Source organism: Orycteropus afer, unplaced genomic scaffold, assembly GCF_000298275.1.
Source record: "Orycteropus afer afer isolate SDZICR_OR568_19922 unplaced genomic scaffold, OryAfe1.0 scaffold00192, whole genome shotgun sequence".
Taxonomy (NCBI): domain Eukaryota; kingdom Metazoa; phylum Chordata; class Mammalia; order Tubulidentata; family Orycteropodidae; genus Orycteropus; species Orycteropus afer.
Genome location: NW_006921779.1, coordinates 2,228,015 through 2,244,253, shown reverse-complemented (window position 1 = coordinate 2,244,253; position 16,239 = coordinate 2,228,015). Strand labels below are relative to the sequence as shown.

The following is a 16,239-nucleotide window of genomic DNA, read 5'->3' as shown; positions in this document are numbered from 1 at the left end:
GGATAGGAATTGGGAGACCAGAACTTGAGTCCCCTTATCTTTCAGGGTGACCTCTGACGTTTTCTGCTTCTCTGGACCTCAATATCCTTGTGAATTAATGGGATGATAGCAGGGTTTTTTTTTTTTTCCAGAATTTCATATATGGAAACAATCCAATTGCCTATCAGTCCGAGAGTAGATAAATAAAATATGGTACATCCAAACACTGAAAGGCTATAGAGCTGGGGGAAAAAAAAAAAAAAAAAAGTATATGAGAAGGAAATCTGTATGTTCACTTATAAGTGGAGAAATGAAAACCTATGTCAGTATGTATATGTGGGCTTCTGCTCATATAGCATTATTCCTAATTGACAAAAAAATGGAGAAAACCTAAACTGGTGAATACATAAACCAAATGTGGCGTATCCACACAGTGCTAAACATGGATAAACCTTGAAAACCCTGAGCTGTAAACGTGGGAATTACACAGGCAAATGTCTTCCTGTGTATGTTTTCACAATAAAAGTTAAGAAAAAAAAAATCATGCTGAGTAAAAAAAGCAAGACACTAAAAGAACATAGTGTATGAGTCCCTTTATATGAAATGACCAGAAAGGCAAATCTATGGCAACAGAAACTAGATGAGTAGTTGCCTGGGGTTAGGTGTTAGACTTGACATGCCTGCAAATGGGCACAAAACATCTTTTGGGGGTGATGAAAATTTCTAAAATGGGATGGCTGTGATAGTTGCACAAGTCTATTTATTTATTATTTATTTTCAAAATTTTTTTTGCAGTGTTCCCTCCCCATCCCTCCCCCTGTAACCAACAAAGTTTCCTTCCATATAGAAACCTTTCCTTGGCAAGTCTATTAATTTAGTAGAAATAATTGTACACTTAAAATGGACTGAATGTTATGGTATGCAAATCATACCTCAATGAAACTGTCAAAAACTATGTATGAACTCATGTGTTAAAATGGCCAGGGAAAGTAAAAAAACCTGATGCACAAAAGTATGTATAAAAGTCGATTCATGAAGAGATTATTTCTGTAAGAATATCTAAGTAACACTAAACAATGGTTGTTTTTCAGATGTCCTGTCAAGATGTCATTTGAGAGGAAAATTTTTTTTTGGATGTACACAAAGTATGGCATGAAAGCTTTGTTTAATACATTAATGTGTTATTTTTTCAATTTAAAAATAATACAAAAAAATGGAAAACACATATATACATGTACATGCTTAATACATGAAGGAGTTATTAATTTACCTTTTGTTTTCTTTAGTATTTGGTACTAAATTTTTCTACAGGAAGTCCTGGTGGCACAGTGGTAGAGGCTTGGCTGCTAACTAAAACATACGTGGTTTGAACTCACCAGAGGCTTGTGGGAGAAAAGACCCAGCGATCTACTGCTATGACGGTTATAGCCTAGGAAACTGTGTGGCGCAGTTCTCTGTTAAGAGGCAATCTACTTCTGTAGTGATATTGCCTCGGAAACCCAAGGAGGGGCCGCTTTGAGTCGGGTCTGATTCGACAGCACATAACAACAACAACAACATGAGTTGGAATGAGTGGCAAACCAAAAGTTCAGCAGTTCAAATCCATCAGCTGTTCTTCCAGAGAAAGATATGGCAGTCCGCATTGGAATCTAGTTCATGGCACACAACAAGCAACAATTTTTCTACAATGAACACGTACTTTTTTTTTTTTTTTAAAAAAAGAAGAGTTTTACTTTTTGAGTTTGAAAAATTAAATGGCGATTATAACCCTTGTCTTGCCTACTCATGTTGTAAGGATTATATTTATGTCAACCTTTAAGCAAGACTGCCACTGTTAGAGAATAGAGGACCTTGGGCACAGCTCCCCTGTGGGGCTATTCCTGGGCCACTAACTAGGACAGTGGGGAGAAATCTCCTTTCTGGAGACTCAGGTATTTATTTATTTATTTTTCTGTAATGCTTTCGATCTGCTGTATTTCATCAAATATGAGATACCATCCGATGTAAAATTTACCATTATTTTAAACTCTACTAAGAAAGGAAAATAAAAACCCAAATTGACCCACCTTAAATTATAAAATGTTTCTCAGGTTTCTGAGATGTTGTATCTGGAAGATGTTTGCCTTGAAATCAATGTAATGTGGTATTGTAGCAGCATATCCCTTCCTCTTAGGTAGGTGGAACACTTAAGCACTGCCATTCACCCCTGCACTCTGCCTCAAACCTGATGCCTACTTTCTTTTAAATCCCTTCTGTCCCCACTCCATCAAATCAGTATTTTCTTTTCCACTGTTGCTGCCACCTGCCTCTCACCTGGATTACTGCACTAGACGCCTAACCACCTTGCTCATCTTACCCCTCCAAACCATTATTCAGGCCACAGCCCAAATGATCTTTCCAAAGCTGCGAACATCTCACGCTCCTGCTTGAACATTTCCATTGGCTGCTTTACCCGCAGGGTGAGATCTGTTTAACTTGGCACTCGGCTTTTCGTGATCTGGGCTCTCCCTACTGCTTCCCCAAAGCACCATATGTTCTCAGGCCTCCAGGCCTTTGCACCAGCTGTTTATATGCTTGGATTGCTCTTCCTCAACCAGTACTCACTGAACTTGTAAGTGCCGGGAGCTGGGAATGGAGGGATAAATGAGGCAGGGGCAGGCACAAGCCCAATCTGACGGCCAGGTGAGAGAGAAACACAAATGTGAGCATGCAGTTATTACTCTTGGAAGCGCACATGAGCATTGGGAAGGCTTGTTGAAAATGTCTACCTTAGATACATTAGGACTGGGAGGGAGAGGCAGTGCACTGCGAATTAGAATCCGGTATCAGGGACTACCTACAGGACTTCGCGCAACAGTCTCTGAATCTCAGTCTCTGTCCGCACCTCGGTGAAATGAATGCCTGCCTGCCCCATGGAGTTTTTGGGAAGGTTTAATATAAGATACACATGATCACGAGATTTCCGCTGGAAAAGAAGTGGGGCCCCCTCCCACAGAGCGCAGACGGTCCGCCTGCACCCCTACCTTCACCCGAGGGGATGCAGCCCGCTGGCCTCAGTGTGCTCATCAGCCCGCGCGCACAAAACTGCCTCCGCCAGTCAGGCCGCGGCGAGCTGGACCGCGGGCCGCCGAGGGGGCCAGTGGGGCCCGGGAGTCGGACGCCGGGTGAGGGGAGCAGCGCTCCGCCCCATCTCCCCACTTCGGGGGGCAGCCCTCCAAGCTCATTCCCGCCCCCGCCCATGAATCACGGGGGGAGCGGGGCCATGACCCATTCATGCCGGGAATTGGATCCAGATGTTCCCGTGGCGCGTGCAGCTGCATCCTTGCCTTTTTTGGCAAAAAACTTGCGGCCAAGAGAACGGATCCCGGGCCGCCCCCGCTAATCCCTGGGAAGAGGAGGAAGCGGGCCAAGGGTCTGAGCCCAGACTATGGATCGGGACGGAGTGCCCAACGGGATTTAAGAAAGGCTGTCTTTCGAGGGGGCGACTTGTATCGGAGGGAACCCCCACCCCTGCTGCAGCTCAGCGTCCGGAACCCCCGCCTCCGTCTTCCCCAAAAGGAGGAAAAAACTTACGCCAGCAGCAGGGAGGCCGGCTAAACTAGAGAGGGATGGTAGCTGCAGCGGGGATCCCTTCTTCCGGAGAGTTCCTGCCCCGAGTACTGGCCACCTCCCGCTCTTGCCCGGAGGGCTGAGGGCTACCAAGCCTGGGATAGTAAAGGAAGATTCCTGCCCACCCCCAGACAAACACATGAAGGACAGCGCTTCCTCACTGCTTTTATTGCAGAATCTGGAAAGGGGGCCGGCCATGACCACCCCTCTGCCCATCTCTGGGCAAAATGGAGCTGAAATGAAATGAGAAAACACCTGATGGGCACGGAACCCCTCCCCACCACACACACACCCTAGGACCCCCCACCCTGCTTGCCTAGCCAGGTTCAGCAGTGGTGATGGGGTGGAATGGGGTGGGGGTCAGACCTGAGTATAGTCCACTTTTCAGGACTTCTCAGACACCCACTGGAGACTTAAAGTCTAGATTTAAGGGGGTCTGGGTTCCAGGGCTGGGGTCTAGAGCCCTGATTTGTGAAGGAGCCTTGGTCTGAGACCACAGGAGAGACAGGGATGAGCTGAGTTCTGGAGTCCAGGGTTGGGGATGGGGCTTGAATCCTGGAGGCTCCATAAAAGGCCAGGTTTTGGGGGCCCTAGGTCAGGGAGTACCAGTTTGGAGATATTGGGATGAGGAGGTTGAATCCTGGAGCCCAGGGGGGAGTCCCATTTTAGGGAGGGGCTGGGGTCCCACAGGTGGTTTGGAAAGGGAACCACGACAGCCCTGGAGCCCTGGTATGGGAGGGCCTGGGCCCAGGAGCCCTGTCTCAGGGCCCTGCCTGGCTACAGCCCTGGCACAGCACTTGATCTCCGTCGGGCACGAAGCCTTGGCCCACCAGGGAGGTGGAGCAGCGGGCACAGGAGAAGCAGCTGTGGTGCCAGTGTCGGTCTTCAAAGGACACATACTTGCCCCCACCAAGTCCTGGAGGGAAGCTGGAGGTTAGCACTGCAGATCCTGGGATTAGTCCTGCCCTTACCTTACCCAAGACCAGATCCCATTCCCTGGGACCCTACCCACTCTTGTTTTTTGACCCTTGTCCCACCTGTGATGGGGCACTTGCAGCTGCTACACTTGGGTGCAAAGAGTTCACCAAAACAGGCCACACAGTAGGGATCATCATCCCGGGAGGTGAACTGCTGCCCTGCCAGGGGGGTCTGGCACCCGGTGCACACCAAGCATTCTCTATGCCAGGGCTGGTCACGGTATGTCACGCCTCCCTGTGTCAGCGTCTGTAGAGGCAGCATCTGTCAGCTAGGGGGAGTGGGTATTCCCACCTTAAAAAGAGCCTTACTCACTCCCACCCATGAGTGCAGTAGAGGTTAGCACCCCACCCACTGGCCCAACTCCCACCTTGCTGCAGCGGGCACAGCGAGGCGCAAACTTGTTCTCGTAGCAGGGCACGCAGTAGTGACCACCCTTGTCAGGCACAAAAGAACGGGAGCCCAGTGGCTGCTCACAGCCGCTGCACAGGAAGCAGTGCTCATGCCATGTCTGGCCTCCATACTCCAGCTTTCGGGACCCTGTAGGGAACAGGGGTCCACTCAGAGGCTGTGTCCCAAGCTCCAGAGGGGCACCCCCTGCTATCCCCCAGAAAAGTTCCCAATGCTCCCATAGCCTGAGCAAAGTAGGGTCCAGGCATATTCAGCAAGACCCCCACCATATATTACATATGATAACCTCCCTCAATCTTCCACCCCAAACACTGGACATGACAGCTCAGTGTGTCCTAGGTCCCTATAACCTAGACATGAGGGTTGTGGCATATGTTAAGCCCTCTTATGTACCAGATATAACTGTCTCAGCACACATCAAGCCTCCATGTAACAGGCATGTGTCTCAGTATAGGTTGATCCCTTATATACCACACATATTGCTATTAGCGTACACACACACACACTCACACACACAAAATCCCTTTTCCATTGAATTGATGCTGACTCACAGCAATCCCATGTATTACAGAGTAGAAACAAACTCCATAGTGTTTTCTTGGCTGTAATCTTTATGGAAAGCAAATCTCCAGGCTTTTCCTCTGTAGCATCACTGGGTTGGTTGGTTTGAACCACTGACCCTTTTGGTTGCTAGTCTAATGCAAACCATTGTACCACCCAGGGACCTTAGACACAAAAACCCTTACATATACCAGGCAAGCAAGTCTGCCTAAAGTTCTAATGCCCAGGCCATGGCAGATTCAGTACATGCTAAGTCCTTGCATATCCTAGGCATGCCATTCTCCACATGTGCTAAGTCCTCACATATTTATTAGGTATGCAGGTCCCTGCACATGCTAAGCTCTGTTTATCTGTCTCTGCACACACTAAGCCCCAAGGCACCAGGCTTGAGAGTATCAGTATACCTTTAGCTCCTGTTGTTGTTGTTGTTATGTGCCGTCGAGTCAAACCTGACTCATAGCGACCCCTCCTTGGGTTTCCGAGGCAGTATCACTACGGAAGTAGGATTGCCCAACCTTCCTTTAGCTCCTACATGTACTAAACATGTATATCTTCATACATGCTAAGGCCCCAGGTATGTACCAGGCATGCTGGTCCATCACACATGAAGTCCTCAGGAATGTACCAAGCTTGTCATTTCCTACACATGCTAAGCTGCCGTGTGTATACCTGGGCTTGTCAGTCCCTGTGCATGCTAAGCCCCAAGAGCATAGACACATGATATGTACTAAATTTCCAAGAATATCCTGTGTGTGCAGGTCTACACACACCCAAGCCTCCACGTGTGTATCAGATAGACATGCTGGTCCCTGCACATGCTAAACTTCCATGTAGTTCCCAGGCATGCCAGTCCCCACATACTGTGAGGCCCTGGGGACGTACCAGGCATGACAGTCTCCCCACAGGCAGAGCACTGTGAGGAAAAGGCACTGCAGTAGCAGTCATTGCAGAGCAGCTCGTTGTCCTGGCAGGTGAAGGGCTCATCGGCTAGGGAGCGCTGGCAGCGGCAGCAGCGGAAGCAGCCCTCGTGGAAGTGGCGGTCTTCATAGAACAGCTCCTGCAGGAGTATAGCAGGGGCACTGCCACCCAGGCCTGGTGGATCCACCTCCTGCCCCCTCTGACTAGCCCTCACCCACTCCCTGCCCTGTCTGATCTGGTCCTCACCCTTGAGTCATGCCCGATAAGCTGTTGGCACTCTGCGCAGGTGTTGGCAAAGGTGTTGTCATAGCAGGGCACGCAGTGGGGGCCACCGTCTGTCTGGATGTACTTGCGGCCATACAAGGATTCACCACATTTTGCACAGTCAAAGGCCTCGCTCATTGTGGCACTGTGGGTGGGCCCTGTTAGGAACATAAGATGGGGCAGGGGTCACCCAGAGGGCTGTGGCTTAGCCCCTTGCAGTCAAGAAAGTGACCAGGCACAGGAAATACTAGGTCAGAGCAGGGGTGGGTGGGGAAGATGTGCCTCTGGGAACCCAGGCGTCCTGCATGTTTATTTCTATATAAATGTGGGAAATAGGAAGTGGGAAGGGGTCAGGAAAGAACAAGGAAGCAGAAGTTGTTTTCTTATCTAGGCCCTGTCAGATCTGAGGGGAGGGGGCTTTTCCTGGGTCAGTGACTCATTTCCTGCCCCAGCCTGAGTTGATCAACCACTGTGCCTGCTAATAAGAAACCTCAGTGGCACAGTGGTTAAAGCGCTTGGCTGCTAACCGAAAGGATGGTGGTTCAAACCCATCAGCCACTCCATGGGAGAAATACAAGGTAGCCTGCTTCCGTAAAGATTTGCAGCCTTAGAAAACCTACAGGGCAGTTCTCCTCTGCCCTTATAGGGTTGCTATGAGTTGGACTTGCCTCGATGGCAATGGATTTCTTGTTTGGTCCCTACTGTCACAGGAGCAGGGGCAAGAAGCCACCTCACCAGTATCTGACCAGTATGCCTGTCCTTTCCTGACTCTCAGGGATGTGGACAACAGAACCTCTACCAGATATCTGCAAAAGGGAGGTTAGGGATGGCACTGGGTTGTCCCCACCCCCTCCTGATCCAGGAAACAGTGGAATGCTAGATGGCTGCTGGACAGATGAATGGTGGAGGAGGCTGGTGTGAGAATTCAAGGCTTTCCTCCCTGGAGAATCAGCCAAACAAGAACTTCAGAGGTTCAGCCTAGGTTTAAGCAGGAAGGAAATCCTGCAAGCTGGACACAGCTAGGCTTCCCCATCTGGACCCTCTGCCCTCATCCTCTTCCACCCCTGCTGTGTCTCTGATCACACTGGCCTGGGCAGCCTTGGCCTGTAACATCTGCAGCAACTGTGATAGCCCAGATGGCCAGATGGCCAAGTTTTACCAGCCACAGGAGAGAAAAAAGGGAAATGAGATGCCTAGGAAGAGGGGAAATGAGAGACATACTGAGAGAGAGAGAGAGAGAGAGATGTGCCTCACCCCACCCCAGAATCACCCCTGGTAGCATCTGGTACAGCCCTTGGGGTCATTGTTTCTCTCTTCCTGCCTTTGGGAGAGACAGCCTCTTCCTAGCTCTTCTGATTTCTAAAGGTTCAGGACAGGAAGTGAAGGGTGAGGGAGTGGGAGCCAGTGACAACATTTTCTCCCCAATTCAGGCCCCTCTTCCGCTGGGGAATGAGGAAAGGGGGAGCCCTGAGAGCTGTTGCTGCAGACACCCAGCCCCCCACCAAACCTCAGACACTTTCCATTTTCTCAGGAACAAAGCATATTTGCGGGATGAGGTCATGCATATAACTGCCTCTGGAACAGGAGCAGGCGAGTGTGTGTGTGTGTGTGGGGGGTAGGGAAGTGGGGTTCCCAGTCCCTTCTGCTGCCTCTGACTGCAGACTCTACCCTCAAAGTTAGAGCTCCCCAGCCCTGGCCTCCTCCACCATGAAGCCAGCTCTCTAAGGGCAAAGATCCAGGGTGGGTGGAGAGGAGCCACCAGGGCCCATAGGAAGGCGCTGAAACACTGAGCTGGGCTATTTCACAGCTGCAGATGAGTCTGGGGGAGTTTAAAGAAACATACAAAGAACCCCCTCCAATTCTCTCCCTCCCCCATAACAGCCCAGCAAACGGCAGGCAGTCCCGGGAGCCTGCCCTGGATCAAGCTGAAGGAAAAGCCCTCCTTTTCTCAGTCACCACAAGTGGGAAATCCTTGCCAGCTAGCATTGCTCTGGCGTGGAGTCCAGACTCCAGGCGCCAGCAGACACCCCAAGCCTGGGCAGACCTGGCTTTTCTGAAGGGACAGCTTGTGGGTGCTCACCTTCCGTTCTGTACAATGGGAGAATACCCAGTACACACTCTGGGCCAGGACATGAAGACACCAGGAGCTGGGGTCTTCAGAGCAGGACTCCTGGGGTGGAGACTATGCATGTAGCCAGTGTCCTGCCTGCGCTATACCGGCCCCTCCCTCCTGCTCCCCCCTCCCCCAGTCTGGGTTTCCTCTGGCCCAACATCTGAGGCTGGCCTGGGCTGTCAGCCACTGGGCAGCAGGGGGCCACTCAGGTGAAGAGTGTGGGCCTGTGTCCAAGAGTGTCCTGGGTCCTTTCCTTCCTTCCTGGTTTGGCCAACAGCAGTAGCAGGTACCTTCTGCGAAGCAGTAGTCACTGAGATAGAAGCACCCCAAATAGGGTATGGGCGTGGCTTGTTTCCTTCCCAGAATCTCCTAGTCTGTCCAGCTGGGCTCTGGTGAGGACAGAATGAAGGGCACTATCAAGGCCCACCTGTCTCTGCCCATCCCCCTCTCCCCCCTTTCCCTGGCAAGGCTTTTGGGGAGGTAGATTGATTGCAGGGAGCCAGTCCTTCCTGGGTACGGGGTGGGGGTGGGTGGCGGGAAGGAGAAAGGGCAGGGAGCCTGCTCAGTCTGCCAGATGTTCAGTCTACCAGATGGCTCTCAGCCTCTGCCCTTTCCCCCAACACACATATAGACTCACACCCTTACCTAGACACATACACCCTGGCACCTACCAGCAAACCTACTGGAGCTCAGAATGGCTGGATAACAGACTTGGTGTGTGGTGCAAATCATATATCTAGGTTTGAATCCTGGCTCCTTCACTTACTAGCTGGGTGACCTTGGGCAAATCACTTAAGCTCCCAGAGCCTGTTTTCCCATCTAATAAAATGAGGGAATAATACTTCCTACCTCCTAGAGTCATTGTAAGAATTACACGTGGAGATACTTGCAAAGTGCCTGGCAGACAGTAAGCACTCAGTAAATGTTAGCTATTTGTCTTTTTATTATTAGTCTTTCATTCATACTGGGGTCAGATGGCAGTTTCTTGGCCAGGCCTGGTGTTGCACGTTGAATTATGCCTCCCAAAAATATGTGTTGAAAATCCTCATCTTTATGCCTGTGATTAAGGAGCCCTGGTGGCACAGTGTTAAGTGCTGGTCTGTGAAGTGAAAGGTTGGTGTTTCAAACCCACCAGTTGCTCTTTGGCAGAAAGATGTGGCAGTCTGCTTCTGTAAAGATTTACAGCTTTGGAAGCCCTATGGGTAGCTCCACTCCGTCCTACAGGGTAGCTATGAGTTGGAAACTTGATGGCAACACACAGTTGGTTTGGTTTATGCCTGTGGTTATAACTCCTTTGGGAACGGGTTGCTTTGTTATGTTAATGAAAAGATTAGGATAGGGTGTATCTTCAGTCAATCTCCTTTGAGATATTACCAGACAAAAACCAAACTCACTGCCTTCGAGTAGATAGACTCATAGGGACCGCTCCTTGGGTTTTGGAGACTGTATCTCTACAGAGAGATTGTATGAAAGCTAGGAGCAGAGATGGGGGACATGAGGTGTCAAGCCACATGAAGATCTCTCCCAGGAGCAGAAGCTCAGAAGAGACAAGGACCTTCATCCAGAGGTGACGGAGAGTAAAAGGCTTCCCCTAGAGCCAGCACCCTGAATCAGACTTCTAGCCTCCTAAAACTGTGAGAAAATAAATTTCTGTTTGTTAAGCTACCCACTTGTGGTATTTCTGTTACAGCAGTAGCACTCGGTAACTAAGATATCTGTGTAAGGGAGCTGGCCTGGGTTTAACTTGTACTTTCTTAGTGTAGGCCCAAAGATAGAACAAAGAGAGTAGCCTCTTTTTCGCTAGAGGAATAGAAGAGGACCCCAGGCTCTCTGAGGAGACCAGGAGGGCTAGTGGCTCTGGCTGAGCCACAGCCTAACTCTGCCAGCAACCTCTCCCACAGGTACAGATGGTGTGCATACCTGCGTGACAATTTGCCCTCCCAAAGTGCATTCACACCCACCATCTTATCAGGCCTAACAAAAGGTAGGCCCTACTTTCCAGCTGAGCACAAGAAGGCCAGGGCAGGGCATTGCCCAAGGTCACCCAGGTAGACAGTGCCCAGGTCTCTACCACCTAGCCTGGAGCCCTTTCCTGCTTCTCTCCCCGGAAATTCTTTGAAAGGGTTTTGGTAGTGGTGGAGGGGGTGGTCAGCATTTGAGGGCAGGGGACCAGGAGATGCCGGGTAATATCACCAGGACTAGAGCTTGGCTCTTCTTTCCTTCTACCCCCCACCCCCCACACAGCTGCCAGCTCTGCCATTGGAGGACACCCAGAAGCCTTTCCAATTACCCGTGCCAACCACTCAACCCTTTTGTACATCCCCTCCCCCACTGTCCAGGAAGGCCTCACAGCTGTGAGTCAGGATCAGGACAGACCCCTCCCCCAGCTCCCTGGAGATGACAGGAGACTTAAGGGGTGAAATCAAACTCCCCCCCACCCTGCTACCAGGCATCAACCCCAAACTCCTTTCTCTCCTTTCCTCTTCTCAAGGGGCCTGGAAGTCAGAGAAGCTTAGGGGAAGGGGGATGGGGCGCCGGATCCCGCAGCTGCTCTGGGGACCAGAGAGGAACAGTTCATTCACCCCTAATCCCCCAGGGCTGAAGCACTGTGTCCAAGATTTGAGTTTAAAAATAAGTTGAGGTTGTCTTGCTGGCTGTGTGTGTGTGTACGTGGGGCTGCTTCTTGATCTCAATCTTACCATGTCAGGTCCTGGGCCTCAGGGGGGCTCCGCTGGCTCAGTTTCTGTCCCCATATCCTGGCTTCCTCATCTTTCCCAGCCTGAGTCTCAGGGTCTACCTTAGAAGCTGTCAGCACTCCTTTCTCCCTGCCTCCATTAAATCTCTGTCTCTGGGTTTCTGGCTCTGCTCAGCATCTGTCTTAGCACACTTCAGCTGCTGTCTTCACATTTTGGGTGTCTCTGACTAGCTACTTCCCAGCAGTAGAGCCACAACTTCTCTGGATTTCTGCGTCTGTACACCCAAGTCTTGGTCTTACGGTGTCTCGGTCCCTCTGTGCATCCAAGTCTCTATGCCTCAGTGTCTCCACTTATACTCTCTGAACTAGAGATTGAATCCAGAGGCAGGCTTGCTTACTAGGAAGCTAAAGAAGCGTAAAGTTCAGGGCCCTCACTTGCCCAGGGCTCCTCTGAAGCCCTAGCAATGAGTTTACTGAGTCATGTCTTTTCTTAAAATGCTCTACAAAATCCTATCGGCCCCTATGCTTCGTGTCAGGCTTTCGGTAACTATACACATCCAAGTCTCTGTGTTTCGAGTATCTCTGTAGCCTCCTGTCTCCGCACACCCGAGCCTACGCCTGCCGCTGTCTCTGTCCCGGTGTTTCGCTCCTCCGAGGTTTCTGCCAACCTCAGTTTCTCGGACCCTCTAATCTCTGCAAACCGCAGAGTCTCTCTCGTCTCTCTGGCTTTTCTATTTCAAACTTCGTCCCCTCCCCCGCCCCACTCTCGAGGCAGCCTCCGCCCCGCCAGGCGGCCCAGAGCGGTCAGGTTGGGGAGGCCGGGCACTCCCGCGCTCAGCGCCCCAGACTCCGTGCGTGCTCCGTGCCTGCGGCCTGATCAGGGCAGGGGGCGCAGCTGCCCTTAACTCTTTGCAGGCCGCCTCCACTCGCTGGCCCGAGAGTGGAGACCCGGGTCTGGGGTATGGGATTCAGAGCTGGGTTCGGCGGGGAGCTCACCTCAAAGCCGGAGGGAGCAGCGGAGCACAGCAATCGTGTGGTCGTGGGCAGGAACCGGGCACCGCGTATCTTGGAGGCTCTTACCTGCCCGCCGAGGCGAGCGCTGGCGGAGCGAGCTGCAGGCGAGGCTGTCGGCTGGAGACCGACTGTGTGGGCGAGTGGGAGCGTGGCCCCAAACCCTCCCCGAGGAAGTGAACGCGGGAGCCCGCCCTGCCCGGACCCCGCCCTCGCCCCCCCCCCTGGCAGAGTGCGGACCCCGCCCACGGCCCCCAAAGGCTGCTGCGGGGGGGGGAAGGCCCCGCCCCCACCTCCCGTTTATACTGGAGCCGGCCACAACCCCCATCCCCCAGCCCAGAGTAACCTAGCTCTCCCAACCTTCTAGGCGGTCAGGACCCCGACTCTGCCCCCTCCCTGCAACCTTTGCGGTCTTCTTTCTCTCACCCCGCCCCTCCCGCTCCACCCAGCTGCAAGTGGGAGACTGCAGTATTCAACCCCAGGCAAGAGGTACAGGATCCCGTAGAGCAGGGTCTAGTTGGGGACCAAAGAGTCCTCTTGCCCTCTTTGTTATCACCGTACCCTAGCTTTCCCCCAAGGATCACCTCAGCCTGAGTATGTGAAGGAGGCCTTAATTCAGCCTGGAGGAGTGAGTGGATTCAATCCAGCTGTCACATTTCGGTTAGTGGGGGCCCAGGTGTTCTGTGGAAACATGGGGTGGAGAGGGGCCCCCTGTAGGGCCCTGACCTTCAAAAAGCCTTATTCCACATCTTTGAGTGTCAAAAGCAGACGTAGCCACCTGCCCATCCCCAGCTGGAGCCCGGCACTGGGAAGTCTTGCCTTGGTTTCCACAGTACCCAGGAATAGCTTTGACCTTTGAGGCCCAGGGGAGACCCTAATCCTCTGCCCCAGGATCTCTGGGCTTTTCTGGGAGGGGTGTGAGAAGTGTGAGTGGATGGGGTGTGGCAGAGATGATGAAGGGGAGGGAACCCTCCCCCTTCTACAGTTTCTTACCCTCTGGCTTCCACTCTGTGCCTGGAGTGGGGAGGGCTGGCTCCAGCTATGGACTTGAGGCCCCTTCAGGTGCTTGAGGCCACCCCCCTTGGGATCCTCAGGCTTATCACTAGGAATAAATAGCCTCCCTCTGGGGGAGGAGGGAGGAGACTATGCTGTACAGTTTGCAAAACAAGAGCAACAAACCAACCCTGGAAATAACCTTGGGCATCTAGAATAGAGATTCATGTACCCACAGAAGACCCTCATTCCCTCCTGTGGGCTGAGTCCCACCAAAAGCTCAGGGTAGAGACCCATTTCCTCCCATGCTGGGGCTCCAGAAGACCCTCCTATCTCTGCACCACAGGCCTGGATTCTTCTTCCTAAATTAAATTGCCCTCAAAAGATTTCCTTTCATAATTATATAATTGCTTTTTATTATTATTGTTGTTATCTAAACTGTAAGTTCCATGAGGGCAGAGACTGGTCTATCTCGTTTACCACTGTATTCTCAGTACTTTTTCCAATGTTTGCCACATAATAAATATCTGATGAATGAATGAATGAAAGACACTGCTTCAATCTGGACTTCAATCCCCTAGTTTGGGTCATGTTGTTGTTGTTATGTGCCGTCGAGTCCTGACTCATAGCGACCCCTCCTTGGGTTTCGAGGCAGTATCACTATGGAAGTAGATTGCCCCATCTTCCTTCCGAAGTGTGGCTGGTGGGTTTGAACTGCCAGCCCTCTGGTTAGCAGTCAAGTGTCTTAGGTGCTATGCTACCAGAGTTTGGGTCATTATCTGGAGTCCAGGAAGTGAGCAGCCAGCCTGTGTGTGGGCCCTTCCTCCAGCATTGAGGTCAGCAGAGTCTGGGGAGAGGACTTGTGGGTACAGGGGACACCTAGCCCCGGGGAGTCACTGGCTTGGAGTAGAGGGCAAGAGGGAGGTCTGCTCTGGGGTGAGAGAGAGGAGAAGGTAATAAGCTTTCAGAATTGGAGGAGTTATGAGAGTATTGGGTCTCTGTACTTTTCTCATGGTTTAAATCTCTGTTGAATAGCCTTAACTATAACAAGAGCCAATATTTCCTGAGTTCTTACTTTGCGCCAGTTCCTATCTAAGCACTTTAGATGTAGGAACTCATATGACCATCCAACAACTTTATGAGATATGTATTTTTATCCTCCCTTTAAAGATGAGAAAAGGGAGGCAGAATGACACAACTAATAATGGTAAAGCTTCAAATTCAAGTCCAGACAATCAAATGCCAGGGCCTCTTATGCCAAAAACACAGTAGGTCTTCAATATGTAGTAGTTACCCCACTTTGGAGTTCTGGTGGCACTGCAGTTAAAGCATTCAGGTATTAACCAAAAGGTCAGCAGTTCAAACCCACCAGTAAGCAGCTCTGTGGCAAAAGATGAGGCCATCCGCTCTGTAAAGATTTACAGTTTTGAAAACCCTATGGGGTAGTTCTACTTTGTCCTGTAGTGTCATTATGAGTTGGAATCGAGTCAATGGCAATGAGTTGGTTCTGGTTTTTACCCTTATTCTTCCAAGCTACATATCCTTTCATGGTCAAGTGTTCAGATTCAGTAGCTTGGATTTGGGATCTGGAGGCCAGAGGTTAGGAGAGTTCCTGGGGGTGGGAGACTGGCTTAGAGGGGGACTGTGTCCTTTTCCCTCTCCATTTCCAGTCCCTGATGGGCTCACATTTCCCTACCCACTCTATTTCTGTTGGCCCAGGAGGCCATGCCCCAGGAAGGTCTGGGCATCAGCCACATGGACTGTCTGTTCCTTATCTGTCCTCCCCCTCTGTCCAGGGAACAGGTGTGTCTGAGCCAGGGCTGGAAGCAGAACTTCTAGCATTAGACGACTGGCCTGGGGTGAGTGGGGTCTGGCTGTTCCTTTACCATACAGCCTTCCTGGTCTCATGGTGGAAAGTGTCTTGTCCAGGGTCCCCAGCTGTTTGTCCACCTTGGAAACGTTTTCAAAAGGAGGCCCGGGTGGAACTGACAGGCCTCTCAGGATTTTCTCTGAGTGCTGAATCACTCCCTGATGCCTGTAACCACAAGTCCTCCTTCCCCTAGTGAGAAAACTTCCTTCCTCCTCTGGGTATATTGCTCAGTCTTACCCACTGGGCAGCCTAGAACCCCTGCAGGCCTCATGGCTTAGCAAACATCCTCTTGCAGTTTGCCCAGAAAACACTCTCTTCATGATTTCATGCCTGACAGTGGGTCTGTGAATGGAGAGGATGAAATGAGTGACTTCCATTGAGCATGGGGAAGGGGGCGGAGTAGGATAGAGGGAGACCTAAAATATGTTTAAAGGCTTACTATGTGCTAAGTGCTATTCATTACCTCCTTTAATCCTAATAAGAACCATATGAGGTGTTACTATTATTAGCATCATTTCACATATTAGGAAATGAGGCTCAGAGAGTTTGAGACTGTGCCCCATATCACAAGTCTACAGGTGGTGGGTGCCAGTTAAAATCCAGGCCTGACTCCAGGTCCCCGCAGGGTACAGAGCTATCTTTTTTGGAAGAAGTGCAGGAGTGGCTGGGACTGCCACCTGGTCACTATACCTGATATGTGAGCTTCTTAATCTGGCTTGATATTGACTCTTTTTTTGTCAATGAGATGAGGGCCCACCCAGTGCCTTTGCTCCCTTTCTTCTTCAATCTCTAAGCTAGAACTATCATAAAGGAGCCATGGAAAGGAAATTTTCTTTGTTG

At 51.1% G+C, this 16,239-nt stretch overlaps 2 protein-coding genes across 2 annotated transcripts in view; one reads left to right on the top strand and one right to left on the bottom strand.

Annotated features, from left to right (window-relative positions):
- The window catches only part of SF3A3 (splicing factor 3a subunit 3), a 72,328-nt gene extending 68,752 nt beyond the window's left edge, over nucleotides 1-3,576 (top strand). Inside the window, exons 18-19 of the mRNA XM_007947666.2 lie at nucleotides 2,975-3,143; nucleotides 3,273-3,576. Of these exons, the coding sequence (XP_007945857.1) occupies nucleotides 2,975-3,143; nucleotides 3,273-3,576 (473 nt within the window). The remainder of the gene's footprint in view (nucleotides 1-2,974; nucleotides 3,144-3,272) is intronic.
- A 773-nt stretch (nucleotides 3,577-4,349) lies between these two features.
- On the bottom strand, nucleotides 4,350-6,855 carry FHL3 (four and a half LIM domains 3). Its single transcript, XM_007947614.2, has 5 exons — nucleotides 6,700-6,855; nucleotides 6,418-6,592; nucleotides 4,934-5,103; nucleotides 4,626-4,812; nucleotides 4,350-4,504 (listed from the first exon to the last, which is right to left on the bottom strand). The coding sequence occupies exons 1-5, from the start codon at nucleotides 6,853-6,855 to the stop codon at nucleotides 4,350-4,352; spliced, it is 843 nt and encodes a 280-aa protein (XP_007945805.1).
- Nucleotides 6,856-16,239: the final 9,384 nt, after the last annotated feature.